Source organism: Saccoglossus kowalevskii, chromosome 15, assembly GCF_978046115.1.
Source record: "Saccoglossus kowalevskii chromosome 15, keSacKowa6.1, whole genome shotgun sequence".
Classification (NCBI taxonomy): Eukaryota; Metazoa; Hemichordata; class Enteropneusta; family Harrimaniidae; genus Saccoglossus; species Saccoglossus kowalevskii.
The window spans coordinates 15,087,280-15,112,386 of record NC_140655.1 but is presented as its reverse complement, the minus strand read 5'-3'; the positions used below and the strand labels follow the sequence as shown (position 1 = coordinate 15,112,386).

Below are 25,107 nucleotides of genomic sequence, written 5' to 3'. Positions count from 1 at the left end.
CAGCGTCTGCCCTCTACCCCACGTAAAATTGCGTACATTACCATGATAAAAACGCCATGCATCAATCAATTTAAAACGGAGTAAAATATTCAATAAAAAACGTTACCTGCGCATGTCTGGTTCGACGCCGCCATTGCGGTCCAGGTCAGGTGCGATTGTGCAATTAAAATCCCCGCCAATAATGACGGGGTCAGCATTAAGTGTATTAAGGTGATTTTTTAAAAGTTTAAAGCATGCCATACGCTCTACCCCATTTGTAGGGGCATAGCCATTAAAAATATGCAGTGGATTGTTGTTTATTAATATGTGAACATGCATTACATGACCACTGAGAATTTCATTCTGGGACAGCACATAAACATTAACACCTGGACGGAACAAAATAGCTATACCAGCGCGATTTGTGTCACAGTGTGAAAATATTGCATTACCCCTCCACACAATCCTCCAGGTATGTTCATCTTGCTTTAAAGTATGTGTTTCTTGTAAAAGATAAAAATCACTTGGATGTTCACGCTTGAGAAACTCAAAGATTTGATATCTCTTGGCGACATCTCGTGCTCCGCGCACATTTAAGGTAATACCTGAAATTGATTGAGCCATTAAAGTGATGTATACTACAAAAAACAAATACATTATGCTGAAAATAGTTCAAGTTACACACTGACAGAAACGCGTCCTGTCGTTTTTATATACGTTTTGATTTTGTTAACAAGTTTTAATATACGCGCCTTTTGTGAGGTGTTCAAAGGCTGTGTAGAACGATACTCCATTAATTTTTTACAAAGTACTTTTATGTTAGGACACAATTCAAAACAATTGTCAATAAATTTTTTTGAATGTTTAGTAGATTCTAAAAACTCAGAAATAGAATCTATTGAAGGTGCTAGTGACGTTTCACTAGCTTGAGAAAAGTCTGATATATTAGATATGTCAGACCCAACAGATTCGGTGTCATCCAAAGATTCACGAGTATTAATCTGATGGGTGGATGGTGTGACAAAAACACCGGATGATCCAGAAGAGAAAACTGGGGATGGTCTTGGAATAGGAGATGACATGGGAGAAGCAGGTGAATTGAACAAGTCTGGTGTAGGTGGAAAGCTAGGAGGCCACTCACCAGTGTTAGCCTCATCCTGTGTGGCAACAGGGTTCGAAGGAGGGGTTAGTACCCTCTCTTCAACAGTATTTATAGATTTATGAACATCATCTGAAATATTTTCATTAGTTGTAACAGTATCATTTGCATCATTAATATTATTATTTACATTATGTAAAACGTCACTATATGCCTTGGATTTTACATTGGACATGTTGACGGTGTTGGTATCATTCATTTGTTTATCAATACCTTTTTCTGTATCATTTTGTACTTCATCATTACTTTTTTTATCATCGTTTGACAGTGAGCGCTGGCGTTTGCGGAGTTTAGTACCACTCGTAGTGTTACTTGAATCATCGAGTGCCGGGAATTCTGTTTCGTAATCCGTTGTTTTGGTTGAATCAGTATTGTTTGCAGGTGTACCGTTGTTATTACCTTCACTGGCATGCGTGTCAATTTGCATAACATTGTTTTCATTGTCATTAGCGCGTGGGCAATTCTTACGCATATGTCCATTTGATTTACATAAAAAAACATTGTAATTCGTCTGATGAAACATAAATATTGTATGAACGTCCTTCAAAAGTAACAGGTAGCAAACCATTGATTTTATCGGCGTTTAACCATAAGTAGACTTGCCTTCTGAACGATTGAACATGTTTTAGTGAAGGGCGTTTACAGCCAAGTGGGGTCGTGCGGATATCACTCATGATTCGACCAAGAGGGGCTAGGGCTTCTTCAATACAATCATTGGGAAGAAAGGGGGGGGGACATTGGATAGAACAAGTTTTGTTGATGGCCGTACCAAAGGCTCAACAGTTATCAATTCACCCCCAATGTTAATGCCTTGAACAGAAACCAAATCAACACACGAGACAGCGCCCAAAAAGACAACCACAGATCTGCTCATTCGTGACGCTGCAACAATCATTTTATCACCAACCACCTCGGACACTGCCTCAACATAAGTTTCCACTGGAATACCATCTACGTTCTCGCATCTGATGGCATGGTTGCGAGTCAGTCTATGTACATGGTGTGCATTACGTGGCGCCTTTTCATTGGCGGCCATCTTGGCGACCACTGACCACAACACACCAAAACAAAAATGAACGGAAAGTACAGCAGAACGCTGTTAAAAACCCAAAATATATACACAGGAAGTAAACTAGAATACTCACATACCAATTATGTACAAATTAAAGAAGTTAAAGGACACAAAAAGCCCCAAAGCGACCACTACTAACACAAGTTACGGAGCTCCACATACACACGTCCTACCCCATCAAGTAGAACCTGAACAGAAACAAAAAATAATTACGAACACAGTGTTATCTGTAAATTTGCATAATATTTCAGAAATTTGGTAGCGGACAAAAGGCATCTATATAGGAAATGTAGTATATTTGGCAGAAGATATTTCCTGACCGTAAGTGTGAAAACACTGTATGTTGTCAAATTACATGATTGGTGACGATTATGCAAATTAATTTGTGCAATTGAATATATCTTAAGTAGATTGCAAATGTAACACTGACAAGTAGAACCCGTACGTAGGCACAGAAACAAAAATAAATTACGAAGACAGTGTTATTTGAAAATTTGCATAACATTTCAGAAATTAAGTAGCAGACAGACGGCATCTCTATAGGAAATTTAGCGTATTTGGCAGAAGATATTTCTTGAGCGTAAGTGTAAAAACACTGAATAGTGTAAAATTATATGATAGATGACGAATATGCAAATTAATTTGCGCAATTTATAATATTTTAAGAAGATTGCTAATGTAACACTGACAAGTAGAACCGTACACAGGCACAGAAATAAAAATAAATTACGAAGACACTGTTATCTGTAAATTTGCATATTTTAGAAACTTTGTAGTGGAAACAAGACGTCTCTGGAGACCATTTAGTGTATTTGGCAGAATATATTTCCATAACGCAAAGTGTGAAAAGACTGTATATTGTAAAATTATATGATAGGTGACGATTATGCAAATTATTTTGTGCAATTGATTATATCTTAAGAAGATTGCAACTGTAACACTTAAAGTATAACCCGTACACATGTACAGAAATAAATATAAATTATGAAGACAGTGTTATCTGTAAATGTGCATAATATTTTAGAAATTTAGTAGCAGACAGAAGCCATGTCTATTGGAAATTTAGCGGATTTGGCAGAAGATATTTCCTGAGCGTAAGTGTAAAAAGACTGTATATTGTAAAATTATGACAGGTGACGATTATGCAAATTAATTGACGCAATTGATAATATTTAAGAAGATTGCAAATGTAACACTGACAAGTAGAACCGTACACAGGCACAGAAATAAAAATAGATTACGAAGACAGTGTTGTCTGTAATTTTGCATACTATTTCAGAAATTTGGTAGCAGACAGAAGACATCTCTATAGGAAATTTAGCGGAGTTGGCAGAAGATATTTCCTGAGCGTAAGTGTGAAAACACTGCTTATTGTCAAATTACATGATAGGTGACGATTATGCAAATTATTTTGTGCAATTGATAATATCTTAAGAAGATTGCAAATGTAACACTGACAAGTATAACCCGAACACATGTACAGAAATAAAATAAATTACGAAGACACTGTAATCTGTAAATTTGCATAATGTTTTAGAAATTTGGTAAGACATCTCTATAGGAAATTTAGCGTACTTGGCAGAATATATTTCCTGAGCGTAAGTGTGAAAACACTGCTTATTGTCAAATTACATGATAGGTGACGATTATGCAAATTATTTTGTGCAATTGATAATATCTTAAGTAGATTGCAAATGTAACACTGACAAGTATAACCCGTACACATGTACAGAAATAAAATAAATTACGAAGACAGTGTAATCTGTAAATTTGCATAATGTTTTAGAAATTTGGTAAGACATCTCTGGAGAAACTTTAGCGTACTTGGCAGAATATATTTCCTGATCGTAAAGTGTGAAAAGACTGTATATTGTAAAATTATATGTAGGTGACGATTATGCAAATTAATTTGTGCAATTGATAATATTGAAGATTGCAAATGTAACACTTAAAGTATAACCCGCACACAGGCATAGAAATAAATATAAATTACGAAGACAGTGTTATCTGTAATTTTGCATACTACTTCAGAAATTTAGTAGCACGGAATACAGGTACATTTTGTACTTCAAAAGTCACGTAGACTAGGTAAGCCCATGTGATTTAGACCCCTTACAAATTTAGCGGGTTTCATTCCTGAATACTAGATCAGTTTGAATCTGTATCTAGCACAACGCACAATTGGTAGCGGAAAAAAGGCTCCCTAGAGTAAATTTAGCGTATTTGACCGGAAGTAATATTCTGTTATGAGTAAGGATTATGCAAATCATTTTGCGCAACAAAGCAGATAATATCTTTGAATGATGTGGAATGTAGAAGCCACACACAGGCACGGAATACAAAAATAAATTGAGAAATTGCAGTGAGATAACAGTATTATCTGTAAATTTGCATAGTGTTCCAGAAATTCATATATAATGAAAACATTTATTGTGTTACTGTTGTTAATAACATTACAGGTTTTACCAACAAATTCTTGTACTTTGTATTAAGAACATTATTCTTCAGAAAGTTGGTAATAAATCGCAAAACATTTTTCATTGGTCTATTATGTAAAATCATGAAGTTATTGACCCATGGAAAAAATTAATATTATTTTGTATGTAACAGTGACGTATTTTAAGAAACTTTATTGAAGAAAATATGCAATTTTTGATACTATTTAATATCCACATTTTTAAATAATTTTGGACAACAATAAGTACCCCATCATTAGAGATATATGATTATTTCAGGCTACAGTTTGAGATAAGGCAAAATATCTCTGCCATAGGAACCTATGGTAGAAGCGTTATAATACTGTCAAAACGGCATATATCCACTAAAATACAACCATCATTTTTTTCGAATTTTAAATTTCCTTATAATATCCGAATATCCTGGATATTTGCATTCATGAGTAGGCTTCTACTTTAATTAACCTATATGAATTGTTTTTAATTGCTATATAGTAAACAATTGGTATTACCTTGGAACCATACCTATTTTAATTTTTTCGTCACATCAAGATAATGCAAGTCAGCATGTTAGATGTTGAAAAGCGTACTCAAAATAATAACGCGTTTTTTGTTGTGGTCAATCAAACCCTGTATACATACATGAAAGGAGTTATAATACATGGAACGTGGTTGTTGGTGTAATGTCCACGTGAACAAACTACTAACCAATTCTGTAATATCATGGGCTTTAGATATACTATTTACGTGGAAAAAATACAAAATACCAAATACTGTATTATTTTGAACGAGCTGTTTGATATAATATTCACGTGGAAAAAAACTTCTTACTAACAAGTACTGTATTATTATGAAAAGGCTGATTTATGTAATATCCATGTGGAAAAACTAATAACTAACCAAATCTGTATTAACGGGTTTATTAGTAAAATATGCATATGGTGAACTACTTTCTAACAATACTATGTTATTATGAAAGGATTGTTTATGTATTATTCATGTGGAAAAAAACTACTGAATACGAAATACTGTATTTTCATGAAATGTCTTATTGGTCTATTATTCCAGTAGAATAACTACTCACTAACAAATACAGTATTATTATAAAATGGCTGGATGAAGTAATATCCATGTAGAAGAACTACCCACTAACCAATACTGTTTTATTAGGAAAGGTCTTGTTGATGTAGTATCTATGTGGAAGTAATACTCACTGTATTTACTGCTTAATCAAACTGACTCGCCCATGAATAATTACTTCACAAAGGTATATACTTCGACAACTCAGAAGTAAATCGCATATAAATGTTGAAGTATTAATTTATTCACGCAGTAAAGTACAAGAACACAAACATGTTGAAACAAAAACCACTTGGACATTGTTAACATTTTAGCTCTACCATAAATATAACATGCAAAAATATCGAAGTTCTGTGGCATCAATAATTGTTTTTGTTATGAAATGGCCATTATCTACACCTTGATTTTCTGTTCGTGAGACTTAATAAGCTCATTGAATTTGTGTTCATTGAAAGTGGACACATTGGTATAATAAAACAAAACACGTTATCACAATATTTTGTTGTTGAACAATACACCAACAAAATAATACTTTAGAAAATAAAGTTTTTTAGGGTTTCATCTTCCGTCTACAACTGTGAAACCTAAGTTAAGTGTATATCTAATTTGTATAAGCATTCATTAAAGTGATTATAACTCCACAAAAAACACTGATTCTTGTTTCTAACATGTTATTAATATATGGAACATTCTGGCATCTAGTTTATTGCACAATTATGCAATCATTATTCATGTACAGGCTTGTAAAATATGTAAATCGTGTATAAACAATCTTTTAGGATGTTCTACTTGTGACAGCTCACGAAATGTTAGCAGTGTGAAACAAAGACCGTTTAACTATAATCAAAGAAAGGTTAGAAAGAACTCCCATGTGCTGAGAGTGTTGGAGACACATTAAAAATAATTCGAAATTACTGGTACTTGAGATATTGATGGAAAAGCTGAAAACTAATTATGCAAATCAGAAAATTAATATGAACAGATTTGAGTGTAAAACTAATGAGGTCTGCGCAAAGTAACAGACCATCTATGTACCAAGTTTTATTGAACTTTTATTTATTATTAGAACCAAAAAAATATGAATTATTATGCTAAATTAGGAATTAATATGAACAGATTTTAACCCCAAACTAATCAGGTTTGTACATTGTCCTAGAGCATCTTTGTACTAAGTTTCATTGAAATGGAATAACTAGTACTTTAGATATCAGTGTGAAAGCTTAGAATTGGTTAATTATGCAAATTAGGTAATTAATATGTACAGATTTTAACCCACAATTAATCAGGTCTGTCTATGGTCCTACAGCATCCATGTACAAAGTTTCATTGAAATGTGATTATTAGTACTTGAGATATGTGTGAAAGTTGAAAATTGATTATTTATGCAAATTAGGTGATTAATATGCATAAATATTGACTGAAAACTAATTTGGTCCCTGCATAGTTCTAGATTCATTGAAATGTGATGATTAATACTTGAGATATCAGTGGAAAAGCTGGAAATTAATTGGTTAATTAATTAATTAATTATGCAAATTAGGTAATTAATATGCACAATTATTAACCCTAAACTAATCAGGTCTCTGCATAGTCCTTGAGTATCTATGTACCAAGTTTCATTGAAATGTAATGCTTAACTTGAAATATCAAAAGCTGAAAATTAATTAATTGTGCAAATTAGGTAATTAATATGTACTGATATTACCCTAAACACTATCAGGTCTGTGCAGTGTCCTATGACATCTATGTACGAAATTTCATTGAAATGTGATGATTAGTACTTGAGGTATCAGTGGAAAAAAACTAATCATTATGCATATTACTAATATGCACGGATTTTTACCAAAAACTCATCAAATCTGCGCGTAAGTTCAGAGCATCTATGTACCAAGTTTCATCAAAATCCAATGAGTGGTTGTTTAGATATCATTGGAACAGTCATGGAACAGCTAAAAATCAGCTAATTATCATGCGATTTAGGTAATTAATATGCATGGATGTTTACCAAAACCTAATCAAATCTGCGCATTGGCCCAGAGCATCTATGCACCAAGTTTCATCAAAATTTATTTCGTGTGACGCTTCCATGTACATGCTTTTTTCGTTTGTATTAAGTAATGTATATTATTTAGTTCTCTCATACCTCTATCGGAGGAAGCAAAGGGAAATAAATTATTATTATTATTATTATTATAAATTATTATTATTATTATTATTATTATTATTATTATTATTATTATCAAAAACCGATGTATGGTTCTTGAGATAGCAGTCGGACACACATACACACGTACACACACACATACAGACAAACTAACTGCAAAGACTCCCATTGTGTGCTTCGCACACGGGAGTCAAAAACAATACAAACACAATGTTTGTAAACAAGCAAATAGAAATGTTGCAACTGGGTTAATTTGTTTTGTTCACACATAGCAGAATATTAGGAGAATCTTGACTTAGAATTTAGAGTCGACGTTTTCTGCAACCTTCAATCAATGTTCAGATGCATTATTGACGTTTTATCCATTATCAATCCAATATTTTCATAAATCAGTAACCCGATTTATATGTGTCTCAAAATTATGGGTAAATTACATGTTCTTGTCAGCGATTTTCGAATACTAATAATTTCAATATTATAGTTGACAATAAAGGCATCTTGAACTTGTATGGATACTTCATACAATCTGTGATATTCCAGTGAGGGAAATTGTTTATGATTCGTATATGCCGTACATAACTCATTCTTGTTCTTGAGTGTTTTATATCAATTCACATCAGATTGCCATACAGCAATTTGTAAAACAGACGACATGACCAGAGAGGTAAAAATACGGTCATGCCATTTTTTGCTCATGTTAAAATTTCATGAATAATTTGTGCAAAATAACCGATTTTAAGCAGATTAGAATTTCAACACTGAAATGTAGAACCCGCACAAAATATGGAGAAAATATTAATGACCACATCGCAACTAAATAGTTTTGCCGGGCAAGAGTCAAATAAAAACGACAATTTTTAATGTGCACATCAAGACAATCGTAGTTTTTGATACTTTCTATTTACGTTTTTATTGTAATCGCACATATTTGACGTCCAATTCCCACAACATGCAAATAATTACATCTGCCCATGGCGTGTTTTCAATGTTTGAAATACCATGTCATCACACTAGAAAAATTGCGAAGCTAACGTAAATTAATGCAAATCAATGTATTTCCGTGGTTAGAGTGTTTTGTTTTACAATGGATATGATACGAATTCAGAAATCTGCAAACAAAATGTTGACAATAGAGTCACGGGTGGAAACATGGGATTATTTTAATTGGGCTGAAAATAATGTATTGTTTTCTTTTTTCTGAATACTGATTGTAAAGAAGTGGTTAAATTCGAAAATAATAAACTGTTAGAAATATCCGAGTAATACCAGAACTAAAGTAATTAATCGAAAACATAGGTTCATTTGATATGTATTATGTATTCACTTCATGACGCACAGTTAACGGCAAAATTACGACTTTTAAGTCAGAGCACTACTTATCTGCCATTTTGTTACATGTGCCTCAGATTGAACATTATGTTTCAATTATGTTGTTGTGTTATTTAATAATTTGTAGGTGCTATTCGTTCTCTATGTCGTTGTGGGAACGGTCAGAGGTTTCAAACAAAAACAAATTTGTTCTAGTGATTTTTTCTAGTGATTTATACGTGTTTTATTCATTGTCAAACGAAATCGACATAAGCGGGAAAGGTAAAACAAATGTCAAATCGGCCTGATAACATTTACACCCGAGTTAACATATTATAAATAATTTATGCAAAATAACATATTTTAAGCAGTTTAGAATTTTAACACTGAAACGTAAAAACCACACACAACAAGGATGAAAAAATAATGAATATATCTCAACTAAAAAATTTTGCTATACCAGAATCATAAAAAAATATTATTTTCTAAAGTACAGAACAAAGACAATCATATCTGACTATTTCCAAATAAAACAAGCAATTCTCTTGATACCATACATAATTCCATTCATCGAATATTGTTTCACTTTCCCGACGTTAAAATTGGATACACGAAATTGGATTGTAATAAATACAGAAAAAAATACAGACGATATGGTTAAATTCGAAAAAAAAAAAAATAGTAAAATAGCTTAAAATTTCCAGAAAAGGAATCTGCATTGTAGATTACTTGATCAAATAACTTCACTTCACGACCCAGACAAAGTAGTCGGCATTCTGAAGTCAAACGCTTTGTTAATTTATTGTCAGTGGATGAACTACTTGTTTTGAGAAAGCTAATATGTTTGAAGTGAAACAAAATACATCTGAACATGCTTACAAAAGGTTCATAGAAGGTGTATCACGCAGGTTACAACATGTACTTCCAATTTAACTAGTATAACTCAAGAAAAACACTGTAAGCAGAATGAACATGAAAGTTGAAGGTACAATAGAAAAAATCAATAATTTTTTACTACATAGTGTTACCTCTGTAACGAAAATCAACCTAAAAAATTTAAAAAATAGTTTCGATATTTTAATTACATTTTCTAACACAGAATGTTCTGGATACAGTATGTGGGTGTGTTATACAGGATTTAAAAACTACGTCAGAAATATGTAAATTCTTGGCCAATTCAACCGCATGTAAACACAGCGTTCTCTCAGTTTCAATTCATTCTGACACTACCGATTGCGTGTGTATCTTCTGCAGTATCTACAGTACGTGAGTATGATAATTGTTATCGTAATTTCTGTGATAACGATGAATTGTTTTCAGCATATCTATTTTATAACCCATAATAACGTGTCTTCAGACATGCACCAAATTATTGATAATTAAAAAAATGTCCTTTTCGCATCCTTTTTTTAAAATTTTTTTTAGCGAAATCATATACTCCTACTTCTTCCATAATGTAAAACAAACTGCTTTGATATTTTACCGATTACCATTTGTGCGGCTTCTGGGTCAAATTATGCATCTATGCCCAGTTTATCTTGAATACACTGCTATGGCGCTCTACTATTTGTATAGATGCTTGGCACCTATGTTCGCACGCGTGTATTCATTTCGGCATTTGTAGTTGTCTCTTCTTTCGTGGTGTTTCATCAGAACTGCTAGTGTTGATGACTTGGAAACCACCTTATTTTAATTATCTACTTTTTGGAGTTTGTTATCTATTTTTTGTCAAACACGAGGTAAAAAAAATGAATACATGTTTTTTATCATCATTCTGACTATACAATGTATTGAATTAAATGCGATCATACCATCACTATTCAGCATGTAGTCAATATCCCCTGAAAAAACACCCAACGATATGTGCATTTCAGTGATTGTAACCCTACCTGTATGTAGAATTAAAACTACTGTACATCTCATGTCATTTATTAGCCTATTGCGATTCAGCTTCAAAGGAAATGTTTTTTAATGGGCATTCACAGGTCTACCTAACAAATGTAGGATATACGAAATTTCCGTGTGTCTACAGTAGTTCATATTTAATTAGTGATTATTGTCGCTGCATATTAAATAACAAAAATGAAGAAATTTGTGTTTTGTATCTCATAAATGTTATTGCAAAATTTTTGGTCTTCAGTTCTTTGAAGTATTTTTTTTTATAATAATTATAATTTAACATGGCTGACTGAAAGCAGAAAACTAGGAGTGGTAAAAACACAACCACTTAAGTAATGTATACACGCACATAATTATTGCAGAAATCATGGCATATTCAGAAAACGACAACAACATAAGTGTGCTTAGTGGTTTCATTGTGTCATTAGTAACGATTTTAATATTTGGTTTTACAGACTTGGTTACCGTTCTGAAGAATTGGTTACTATGCTTCATATTCAATCAATATGTATATTTGTTATGATGGCGATGTTTGTACATTGCATCAACGCAGTAAGTGATAATTAACATATTGGGGTAAATCAAAACTTAGTATTTTAAGTTGTCAGATTTCTGATTTTATTTTTTTAACATGCACCTCCTCCCGAACCACCGGAAGAAACGGAAAGTCCTGATACATTTGAGTCTGATATAAAGTTAACTTCTGAGCAAGAAACCGACATTGAAGCAATAATAGCCGCTGAAGCAAGTGGGGTCGGTGCAAGAAAAGCTATAACTAGCCTTTCAAAGCGTTGGAATAATGCTATTGTGCCATATGTGATATCATCAACAAGTAAGTATATGTCTGTTTGATAGTTTGTGCTTTCATGTATCAAGTTTGCAGTACACAACATGTATCTATATTATTGCAGGTCAATCTGATGCTGTCGTAATAAAACAAGCGATGACCTACTGGGAGAGCAACACTTGTATTAGATTCCCACCGTATAACTCGGGCGCGGGGCATTCTGATAGAATTAACTTTAAAAAAGATGATGGGTAAGGTTACTAACAATTTTAAACACTCAATTAGTAACAGTCTTTGAGCATATTAGTTAACGTCTGTACCGTTACCGTAGCTGGCGTTGTTGTGTGAAGGTTTATATTATTAGTGATACATTTCTGTATATGTTACCTTCATAGATGCTGGTCTTACGTTGGTCTCACTGGTTGGGGTGTTCAAGATATTTCTATCGGATATGGTTGTGAATATGTGAGTGACGTTTGTATTTAAGTATTCTTGTTTTTGGTACACTTGTGATAAGTGTTGTATTATATCAGTTCAATAATATTAATATTTCAAGGAATAGTCAATATTCACATAGAAATGGGAAATGCTGAATCGGGCATAACAGACAACACATTTCTATGTACAAAGTTTCACATTGGTTAAATCAAGTTAAATAATCCTATTATTATAGTTAATTATTAAAAACAGCATTTTTAAATTACAAGAGGTATTTATATTTGTATAATACAATACGTTCCCGATAGCACGTAACCTCTACCTTATAAGGTATTCCCAATGAAATTCAAATTTTCCCACCGATCATGTTTCTAATCGGTAGTGTATTGTGATTAAAGGACCGATATGCTATGAGTTTTAAGTTTTTTTCTGAAACTACATAATGCAATTGCTTAGTAATTTTTTTTTCCTATTTAAAATGGGATTGTTTTGAGCAGTAACACCCGTGATTCAAAGGATTTTAAGACCAACGAGTAGTGAAAATGCATAATCTCTCTACTAAATGAGCTAAGCATTGTGGTTTACTATTATTATTGCTGCCATCGTTTGCCAATATTCCTTCTATATAAGAATTTACGTTACACAAGTTCACTATGACAAAAAACATCCCGTATTTTTTTATTTATTTCATATTTCATTAAGTTATTTAACGCTGTTGTCCATGATTTAGGACTAATTCCCACGAAACAAAAACAAAGCAATACATACATAATAAGGGTCGCACAATTATATTTGAAAAAATATATATAATGCAATATATTCTCAAGTCACACCACATTCACCAATTATCGTTCACATATCAGTAATTGATTATACAGATACTAACAAGTGTCCATACAAAGTAATTTTAATCTAATTATTTTATTGTTCACGGATCTTAACTAGTTTTTTATGTTGCTTCATGAAACAGAGGGGAACTATTGCTCACGAAATTGGTCATGCAATAGGATTCTGGCATGAACAAAGTCGCACGGACCGAGATGATTACGTTACAATTCACTGGGAAAACATCGAGTTGGGTATGGGTCACAATTTCAACAAATATACCTCTGCGGATGTTAATATGTACAACGTGCCATACGACATTGGATCGCTTATGCATTATGGTGCTAAGGTAGGACTATATTGTAAATATTGAAACATTAACTGTATTCGCCATATGTGATCACTCAAAATACGTTAGGTCTTATGCAATTGATCTTTACGTTTGAAGCTTGTATATCAACACATCAGCACACCGAGTGCTAAAGTCAACTTCAGTCACCATTCACAAATTTCAAACCTACATACTTTTTTTATAATATTTCCAAACATATGATGAAGACTTGTAGCTCATATAAAATTATGTCCATTTTGTTTAAAATTGTCAATTAAATATAACATATTTTTCTGACAATAATTATGGCGTTCAAAGGGCTACCGTGCAGTTACACACTAAATATCCCCTGATACATGCACTGTGTGATATTTACAAGTCAAAATAAATTCAGTATTTCAGCACGAATGGCCAGGATACAATAACAGCGAATAACCCAGCTGACCAAGACAAAATGGGCGAGCGTGATTATTTGAGTAACGCTGATATTTTTTTAGCCAATATAATTTATGACTGCCCAGGTATGTATGTATGTATTTTTGAATTTTTTTATTCTATTAATTAATACAGTTGTGTTTTGTTTTTTTGTGGTGATACCCAGTTATAATTTAGTTTTTTCACTGTTTTTTGTTAGCTATTCGAACTCGTTTTGTATCAATGTATTACGTTATAAAATTGTTGTTGATGAAACATTTTTCAGCTCTGCCAAAAGCAAGCACAGAAGCAGTGTATCCGGCGGCTAATCAATGTAAATCTCCATATAAAGTTAATAGTCAAGCTAGTTTGAATTGGGCAGTTTATGCTAAGGGACCGATCAGTTTTTATGGCCGGGGCTGGGCCGGCAATTATTGGTAAATGTAGATACAAAATCAATAAACCCCCCTGTATTCACAATGAAAATTATGGTGACCCCCCCTGGACAAAGAAAGTTGTAAACATTTGTGAGGAACTCAAACTTCAATACTGTATACAGGAGGAGGAGCAGGGGTTGGAGGAGGAGGAGGAGGAGGAGGGCAAGACATGCACTACAACAGAATGGAGAAAATAGAAGCTTCTGGGTTGATGGCACGATTTCAGGCAGTACAATTACATTCAGTGATGGTTCAACAATGTCAGTAGATTCGTCTTTGTTTCACAGTAATGAACAAAATGGAAGTGGGAAATGTCTCCATTGTGGTGAGTCCAAAATACAAGGCCTGTTTTCATTATTACATTTTATTCCGTATTTGCTTTGTATGTTAAAACAGTTTGATGTTTATTTAAACACTGTCAGAATGACGATATACATTACAGAGTAATTTAATTCTACATAAAATAGCTATCTGAACAACTTGTCATGTAGTACGAAATCATTTTGAGCCCATATTGCCGTTATAACGCGATCAAATACAATCATATTTACAGGTGGTACAACAATGACTGGAAATTGGATGATACGAAGTGCGACTACAATCAGAAGTATCTATGTGCAGGTACAGTGATCGTTATGTGTATATATATATATTATAGTTTTCCGCAAAATGTTTACACAAGGTAAATGAATACTCAAGTTCTACATTTACATTTATACGGCAACACATTCACATGTTCTGAAAATATTCCATGTATAAGTGATGTCTTATTAATAATGTTGTAATGGTCGTATATTCAACAGATTTACCGCGTCCTAGTTCTAGTACAGCGCTTCCGGCTAATGCTCAGTGTGATTCTAGATCTCTATTCCAAGTTGTTGACCAGAACGATTTAGAACGTGCACAGCTCGTAATTAAAACAAATGGAGAGAATAGAAGTTTCTGGGTGGATGGGAGAATATCAGGCAATACCATTACCTTCACTGGTGGTTCAACAATATCGGTTAATTCAGAATTGTTTCAACCAAATGAGCCCAATGGAAGTTTTCTCCATTTGTGGTAAGTGCATATGATATATACTATGTATTATGTTGTTTTTGTTATTGTTGATAGTGGTACTATGGGAAATACAGAAAGACTAATTACATGTTTTAGCACAGTTTTAAAGTAAGACGTTCCTCAAAAATAAAAATAAAATATTGTCATTATATTTACATTTGCGACATTTTAGGATAAAATAAAATTTGATTGACAAAATAGTGTTAAAATAGAATTTTTAGTATAACTTACAATTGTATCCTACGTCAAAAATATCTCGCAATATTTTAAAATTAAGCCAGGTGACATATCGTGAAAAATGATATTTGTTATCTCACAACGTGTCTATTATATCAATAATTTCATTGGATTTGAAAAAAAAAAATCTCCTTATAAATATAAACACATTTTGACACAATTGCGTTTTACCTTCAGTTGCAAATTTATTAGCTTCGTGCTTACACATGCAAACAATTTCATCGGATTAAAAAATAACTTCTGTCCTTATATACAGGTATTATAACAATACATGGAGATTAGACGACACTACATGCAACTATGCTCAAAAGTATTTGTGTTCTGCTTAAGCGGTAAGTATCATACAAACTAAATAATTATAAATAATTATATGTGAGGTCTTAATAAATCTTCTCTTTTCTCGCGCCCACATTTGTTGTAAAATTAACTAAAATTCTTGAAATTGATTGTATAATGTATTTCTGCTAGGCATCATGTTAAATGAATATTTTTAACTGTAGAGCTACCAGCCATCATTTGGGCGCCACTATCTGGCATCTGAATAGTTTCCTCGGACATATAGCATGTATAGTGGAAAATAAAAAAATAGTACATGAAACAATTGAGCATAATGATAATGACATCTTCGAGATAGACACTGTTTTACTTTTGATTAATTGTAGTCTAATATTGTATTGCTGTAATTTTGTTAATGCAATTTGAAAAAAATAATATTCTTGTTTGATACTGAAAGTAGATAATTATATATTATATAACTAAAGTATAACTATATTGTATCCATAATGGCCTGATATAGAAGCAAACATCCGATTTGTTGTTTTATGAACCAATACAATAATTTATTAAGTTGTGAACCATTTGTTTTGGTAGGTAAACTGAAAATCACTTTTTATGTCATTTTCTATCTAACGAGTATTGTTGCATGTCTTCAACGCAACCTTTTTGTGTATGGTAAACACGGTATGATTTATTGTCCAAATTACATCTTTAAATCAAAGTCTTAATTATTAATTCTCTTATTGCAGGAAATCGCCGAGTCACAATTCAAACATGAAGTGTACCTCATTCATGAAATCACTCCGCAAATTATATTACTGCAATCGCATGCCTCGTAAATAAATCGTACGTGTAGTTTAGTTTCATTCCTAATGTTATTTTAGTTATTATTAGTGTTATTGCATGCTATAAACTTGTTGAATTGCAGAAGAATAAATGATCTAAAGCATAAATATTGAGTCTTTTATCGTGATAGTGTGATGGCATGCATTTTCGGTGTATGGTAATTTCAATTGTTTGAAACTTCAGAAAGGAGCAATTGTAGTGCAGTATTGTACCACGGTATTAAAGACCTACAGTCTATTATGCGTTCGAATTACACATAATTGATACTTCTCATGCGACCCACAACGATGCGGTGCGCCAAATGTGACACTTAAAATAAACTTGCTAAAAGTCTTAGTATACTGAATATCAAGACCGAGCTGTGGGATTAAGCAAATTTGTTGTCTTTATTGTTCTTTATGAAAAAATAGAATGCCAATAATTAAACGTCGATAAGTAAACTCCGACAACATCAGAATCCACAGGCAACTTTACGATTGCGAAAGAAAACGGTACAACATAGCCAATTCAGGGAGAGATTCGTCAATCAAGAGGTGACAAGCGCATCCTGCTCTGTTGTGGCAGCCACCACATACCGACACTGCAATATGCAACACAAAACCGATCGTTGACAATTGTGTTACAAGTAGGAATGTAAACTACTTGATTACTAGTCAGAGAACACTTCCAGCTTTGGAATTCCTCGCTCTCCTTATAACATTGCTTACAGTTCTACTAAATACTTAGGCGTACGTTATATATTATCCACCAATAACTATAAGCCATTGATTGATCACACAGTTTCTACGCTTCGTCTCTCAAAGGCAAGTCTTGCAGAGGCTTACTGCAGTATATAAAAACAAGCCATGCATGACACAATTATAATAATATAGTTGGAACACAAACATGTCAGATATAGATCCAGAAGCTGATGCTTAATTTTGTGTCTGATCTTCAAACGAGTACTTGCCCATATTGAGAGATATTGACTGGAAAAGCTTTTTAAATACATCTCTATATCGATGACAGGATGTATAATGAATATTAAATTTGAACATGATCAGTCAAAGCATGTCAGAAATATGGCACTAGAACAAAATGGCCGCCAGTTGGCTATTTTAAATCAATTGGTCATTTTAAATGACGTGCATCAGTGTTCAATAATGTTTAATGTATGTACAAGGTTGAACAAAATCCAACTGTAGACAGCACAGATCTGGTTGTGGAATGTCAGAAATGCTTGATTTTGAGTATTTTGTATCACAAAAATGACCGGCAGTCGGCCATCTTGAATCAGATCGTGAAACAAATTGGTGTGCACATGTATAATATTATGTACGATGTACGTGTGAAGTTTGAATGTAATCGGTCTAGGCATGTCTAAGACACAAGTCCGGCCGCACACACAAAGGTCGTTCTATAAGTCTATAAGTTTTTTGACTGCGTCCAAACGTGAACAAATATGCATTTACCATTAGGTAGGCTATACGCCTATAACACGATTGCTGTTGACGATTCACTGCTCGACACAAATTCTGCGAAAGCAACATGTACGTGATTCTCTATCAATATGATTACAATTAAATTAACGAAACCATTTACATATATAACCTTGTTTCGAAATAGGTAAACCAACAGCAGTTTATTGTATCACTTCCCACCCAGACATTTTTTTTCAAACATCAACAATCATTTGTGGCAAAGGTATTTTCCCACAATATCGTTGTATCTGCCATCCAACTTTTTGAGTTACAGTACAGAAACGGTATTGTAATAAATTAATGCGACGACATTGCAGAAAGGGTACACATGAGCTGCAGGCTCCACTTAACATTTCAACTGTAGATTGTACACACAATAGGCTGGAGAAATAGGAATATTGCTGTCAAGGTGTGGGAGGTTTATGATTTTAAAATCATTTTTTTATCGTGAAGTATGATAGAATGATGACCAGTAGAGTAATGTTTATATTCAAAGTAAATAAATCAGTGTCAGTTGTTTCTTTACCTCCTGACTTTCTATTTTTAAATTTCTCAGTTTTGTGGAAGTTAAAAGTTAACCAAATCCATGGATCACCGGTACTTGGCAGTAAACAAAAATTCATACAGTAGTACTCTAATTAACGTACGCCCTCACATATGGAGTTAGAGAGAATACGCGGATAAAAAAGCCCATTAGCTAACATAAAACACATGATGGCGGTATGAAACGGTACAACTTTAAAGGAGAGCATCAAATGATGTAGGTGGGTCAAATGATTTTTAGTGAATAAATGGATCTGAAACAGTTATACAACACCAACACACACCCTACGTAAAGTCTTAAAAAGAAATGAAAGAATGGCCGTCCCATCCTCGAAATCAGAGTGACACGAATATGCCTGATTAGCAACTGTAATTTCCAAAAGCTGAATATAGTCGTCAACAATAGTGGTCGAGGTAGGTGGATATCCATCTGCGAAAGATAGATATCATGAATATTGATGATCTCGCAGCGCATTTTTTGATACACTAATAAAAAACGGCAACTATGATAATGTGATGTACGCGGAACTAGACACATACAATTGAAAGGGGAGCGACCATATCACCCCATCGTGGGGTAAAAACTGAAGAACAAAAAAGTTGCAAAGTGTTACTGATTACCATGTAATCTATTTGTCATTTGCACACCCATAAAAATGTTAGTGGAATATGCTTTACATATAGGAACATAGAACAGTAATACTGAAGAAATGGAAACTGACAACACAAAAAAACCAAGAGGAGAAGGTTTAAAATGAGTGTAGAAAGAATGATAGAATTTCAAAATGAAAGAAATGCCAACTATAAAATAAACGGGCACGTACTAAATTGTCGGGAAAAACTAAATGAAATGGGTGAAAGTTAAGGCTAACATCGAAAAGATTAATACTGAAATATTGAAGATATGGTACAAACCGCACCTTCAAATACTATATCAGTCGCTGGCAAGTCTGGCCATGTGCTGCATGTACATGTTGAAATTAATAATAATACTCTTTAATGTGTATTGTACCATCGGCAGACACGAGTGTGCCCAATGCTTACAGCAACTAAAACGCCATCTCAACTAAATTAATGATGATCCTGGTATTGTTGGTGATTTTAATTGGACACTTGCACCTGGCATTGATCGTAATGGCGATAGGGAGCCATATATGCACACGTCCCATGCTCTAAGCTTTGTAATTGAAATGTTTAAATTGATTGATCTATGGCGACATCAACATGGCAAACAACACAAACTTCACATAGGGGCGGGTTATCGTAATGAGGTCACGTACGCACACTTGGTTCACACGCCGTTGCAGTATTCTTTGAAATCAACAACTTGCATGTTTAGGATAGGCATTTTAAACACATACTACAGGAATGTTATAGTTTGTTTACTAATTGTATTTAATATTGGCAATTTCGCATGACTTTAACCGTGAAACACATCCCTGGTAATCACGTGATCGTGCCACTGACTACCGCGATTGGTTGATGGAATGTTTACTCTGTCACGCCTTAGAGTTTTATGGCAGATTTTTCAAGATTTTGTTAGACAAGATGAGAGAATAAAGAGAGAGAGAATAAGGAGAAAAGGGGCAACAGGGCGTTACCTCAACTGACGGTTTAGATGAATAAAGCTGGACTATCTGTAATAAACTAATGTGTGTACACGACACTAGTATCGTAACGTATATAAGTCGTCTGCACGCTCGCCAGAGCCCCCTCACCACGACGACCCTTTCACAACAGGGGCGTGATAGCACTCTCATACGCCTTAAGAGTTTTTACATCTATAAACAGATGCACAGTCGTTTGAACGCTATTCAAATAAGCTATCAATTCAAGACAATTTTCTAGTGCGCATCAAACTGACCAAAGGCAACACAAAAACAAAAACATCCAGTATGGTGTTTGAATATTGATGTTCTTCAAGACGCAGAATATGTAAATGTCATTACATAATTATGGTCCCAGTGGCAAACCCAACGTGATGCTCTCAACAATTTGCAAACATGGTGGAACATTTGTAAACATGATATCAAAGTGTTGTCCAAGGAATAGTGTAATTTAATGTCATTTTAAACAAGTGAATGAAGAGAACGAGCGAGCCTTAATTAGTAAAATGTAGCCTTGTACTTTCACGCCTCGAACAGCACGAAAACAGAGGAACTGCTATTCAAGCCCGTCACAAATATCGGATGTTCCCAATTCATTTTTTTTGGTCAAACTTGAGAAACGGAACAAAAAGAAACACATATATAGCTCACATTAGGCGGGAAAATGACGCCACATTGACTGTCCTTGTGAGATACGTGATATCACGCAAAACTTGTATACATCGCTTTACAAAACGAAAAAAATATGAGAAAATCACTAAAAACTGGTGGTTAGCTTCCTGTGTAATGATAATTTAGATCTTCACGAACATACTTCGTTTTCGTTCAGTTATTGGTTCAATCCTTAATCCTTAATAAGACTACAGTATCCCAATATATTGACGACACAATCAATCTATTGCGTGAGGCTTTCAATTACTGTAACATCACAAACACTCTCTTGGATATTTTAGCTTTTGACCAGGAAAAAGCCTTTGACAGAATCAATCCCAATTTCTTGTTTAAGACATTACGTGCATTTGTTTTTAGGCAAAATTATATTCATTGTACATAACAAATGCTAAATCTCTTCAGAGTCAGAGCGAGTTGCGCCCTCAAATCATCTATTATGTTGTATCAAGGCATTCGGCAGGAATTTTTGTTAATACAATAGAGCTGTTACTCAATAAAATCAGGCGGGAAACTGAGCAAACTGGCAGCGTATGTTGATGATATAGATATATTCATTAAACAGTTCTTTAATAATCTGGCAGAATGGTTGAAAATTTATGGGAGCACATCCCATTCAAATCAATAAATCATAGGGACTGCGGGTTGGTAGCTGGGGAAACATTAGCAGCTCACCTATAGGTATTAAGTAGAACTGTACTGGCCTAAAACATTTGAGTGTGTATTCAGAGAACAGAAACCAAAATGTTTTGGCGCCCGTTTCATTTGTCACAATTCTACGATCTTTTAAAACCTGGGTTGAGAGTTTCCCGGCGCTGGTTCGTAATTATGCCACCTGATCACACACATACATTTTCAGTATTACTTTTTTTCATCATCACTGCAAAAGTTGCTAAGGGACCGATCAGTTTTTATGGCCGGGGCTGGGCCGGCAATTTATTGTAAATGTAGATACAAAATCAATAACCCCCCCTGTATTCACAATGACAATTATGGTGACCCCCCCTGGACAAAGACTAAAAATAATGTGACTCCCCATTTTCAGTTCTTTTTAAAACATTTTTATAGTTAATTATTTAGTTTAGTTATAGTTAGTTGGTATAGATTGTCTGCATACTATAGTCATTGAGTGAAAAATAAATGTTTCTACAAATCAGCGAAACAGTGCATGTCTGCAAGTGCCTGCTTGTATACTTCACTTCACTGTGATCCTCCTCTTCACTGGCCAGAAAGAAAGTTGTAAACATTTGTGAGGAACTCAAACTTCAATACTGTATACAGGTTGAGGAGCAGGGGTTGGAGGAGGAGGAGGAGGAAGAAAAAGAAGAAGAGGAAGAGGGGGAGGAGGATGGAGAAGTAGAAGGAGAGCAAAGTGAGAAGGAAGAAAATGATGTTTTAGAATAGGAACAGAAGGATACAGATTAAAGAACGAAGAGGAAAAAAAAGGAGAAGTAGCTGGGAAATATAGGAATATAAATAAAGAATAAGATAAACCAAAGATTGTTATATTTTATATTATTTTATATATATTCTATATTACTATTTTTTTTATATCATGCTTTATTTTGTTTCCTGTAAATCTCCATACTTTCAGTCATGTGACAGTGATTTCAAACTGCATATAATTAATAGCTTAGAATCTGTCAACCTATTTATTTCCACTTACTAATATTTATTTATTGTGGTATAATTTACACATTTACATAAAGCACTTTTTATATTTAGTCCACGTTCGGACGCAGTCCGAAAACGGGGACTTATGTTTTGACCTCCGTGTGTCCGTGCTTCCGTGCGTGCGTCCGGACCTGTATCTTAGAAATGCCTGGACCAATCACAATCAAACTTCACACATACATCATAAATGGCATTATACATACGCACAATGATGAAAAATCATCAAAATTTCTCGGCTGTTTACAGATTGATTTTGTTCAAACTTGGTATATACATTGGACATTATAGGATCTTCATGCACGTCATTTTGTTTTTCAGATAAGATTTTAATGAATGTGGTTCCGGTGCCATATTTCTGACTTGCTTTGACTGATTATGTTCAAATTTTAAATATTCATTATACATCTTGTCATAGATATAAATATATATTGGTTTGACGATCTTATTAAAAATGACCGAATGGTGGCCATTTTTGTGCTAAAAAATCATCAAATATCAAGCATTTCTGGCATTTATGGATGGATTTCGTTCAAACTTTGTACATACGTTAGACATTACGGGTTTTGATGCACGTTATTTTATTTTCAAGATTGGATTCAAAATGGCTGACTGGCGGCCATTTATGTTTTAATGAGTGGGCTTCTAGAGCCATATCTCTGACATGCTTTGACTGATTATGTTCAAATTTTTAATATTCATTATACATCATGTCATAGATATACAGATTTATTGGTGTGACGATCCTATTCATAGTGGCCGAATGGTGGCCATTTTTGTGCTAAAAAAATCATCAAATATCAAGCATTTCTGGCATTTGTGGATGGATTTCGTTCAAACTTATAACATACATTAGACATTACGAGTTCCTGATGCACGTCATTTTATTTTTCAGATCGGATTCAAAATGGTTGTCTAGCAGCCATTTTGTTTTAATGAATGGGCTTCTAGAGCCATCTCTGACATGCTTTGACTGATTATATTTTAATTAATGCTGTCCCAGAGCAATATCTCTCAATGTGGACAAGTACTCGTCTGACGACCAGATACAAATGTCAATCATTTTAATGTTAAACAATCATCATAATCATATTCCTAGCATGGTTATATTCCAGCTATATTACTATAAACAAAACTATATATCCTAAATTCGATAACTAACGGGGACTGTGCCATGCATGGCTTGTTTTATTTAATTTATTGTTCTGTAGTCAATATAAGTCATTTGACATATAACCATCCAAACTTTACAGGGTGTTGTCATGTACTGTATTTGACAACATTTACATTGACATTATTGCAATTAATAACTAGTTTATTTCTGTTTACAGTTTATATTTACAAATCATATTCCAGACTTACATCAACAGAGCGTGTTGAGCTATTTTCACATTTAATGTGTTGGCATTAATTGTTGCAATATTGTTAATATTCCATTTCACAAGTTTTTATATCATTTGCTGTCATACGTCATAAATTGTTTCTGTGGTGCACCGCAATAAATTATCATTTAAATACCGATATTTGCTAGTGTAATAATTTCGAAGTGCTATAGAAATACAATGCCGATAATACCAGCCTGGAAAGAAAGTAACAGTTTATACTTGCAAAATTCTGTGAAGAAAGTATGGCACGTTGTAACTTATAATTTGCAATATTTTATAAATAAGGTGACCCCCCCCTCAAATGCTATCTGAAAAAAACTGACCCCCCTCTTGATACTTCAGAAATAAGGAGCCCCCCCCTGGAATTTGCCGGCCCGGCCTCGACTATAATAACTGATCCGTCCCTAAGCATATCTCCCGGCGTAATAAATTGGAGGGATGTTTTTTGGTTGACATTTTTAAAACTCGCATCACCAGCAGAATTAAATCCGAATAACAGTACTTCAAACTCGTTAAACAGGAGGACAGGTTCAAATACATTCGGACCACACATGACGCTCTCTGTCCCACAAAAAATAACAACTCACAAATCTATTTGAGAACTTGAATTCACACTGTTATTTATCAGTGGTTGTTTTTACGTTTCTATAGTTCAACTTGTTGTTCGGTTCAATCTTGTTGATTCTTTTCCGAGTCTGCTTCAATGCATCTCACTCAACGCCTTTGCTTGTTTGTATGTAATTACACAACACGTTACGTTTTAGTATTAACATTTGGCGGGATGGGTCTTAACCTCTTCGGTTGGAAGTGTGACTGGTCTGCCGATGGTGTTCGCATGTTACTTTTCTTATATACAGTCTTTTGTAAGTATTTGTGTTGTTTTACTGGGTTATTTTGGCTTTTTGGGATGTGTTTGGTTTTCTTGATGTGTCAAGGTGAACGGCAACCAAGGTGGAGGCGTCCATTCAAATGAATTCCACACCCAAGTCTAAATCCATCTAAATG

General features: G+C 33.9%; 1 protein-coding gene and 1 long non-coding RNA gene across 2 annotated transcripts; both read left to right on the top strand.

The window, feature by feature from the left end:
* The first annotated feature begins 11,756 nt into the window (after window positions 1-11,756).
* On the top strand, window positions 11,757-14,546 carry LOC146734006 (blastula protease 10-like). The gene is made up of 5 exons (XM_085508465.1): window positions 11,757-11,949; window positions 12,029-12,155; window positions 12,300-12,369; window positions 13,313-13,516; window positions 14,472-14,546. The coding sequence occupies exons 2-5, from the start codon at window positions 12,061-12,063 to the stop codon at window positions 14,544-14,546; spliced, it is 444 nt and encodes a 147-aa protein (XP_085364591.1). The 5' UTR covers window positions 11,757-11,949; window positions 12,029-12,060.
* A 620-nt stretch (window positions 14,547-15,166) lies between these two features.
* LOC146734005 (uncharacterized) lies at window positions 15,167-16,874 on the top strand. The gene is made up of 3 exons (XR_014931688.1): window positions 15,167-15,408; window positions 15,902-15,977; window positions 16,671-16,874. It is a non-coding gene; the product is annotated as an uncharacterized LOC146734005 (long non-coding RNA).
* Window positions 16,875-25,107: the final 8,233 nt, after the last annotated feature.

What these genes read in the sequence shown, in the direction of transcription:
- LOC146734006 (XM_085508465.1), top strand. Translation starts at nt 12,061, where the DNA reads ATGACCTACTGGGAGAGCAACACTTGTATTAGATTCCCACCGTATAAC. An exon ending in AACTTTAAAAAAGATGATGG is followed by an intron (nt 12,156 to 12,299) that starts GTAAGGTTACTA and finishes TTACCTTCATAG; the next exon opens with ATGCTGGTCTTACGTTGGTC. An exon ending in TCGGATATGGTTGTGAATAT is followed by an intron (nt 12,370 to 13,312) that starts GTGAGTGACGTT and finishes TTCATGAAACAG; the next exon opens with AGGGGAACTATTGCTCACGA.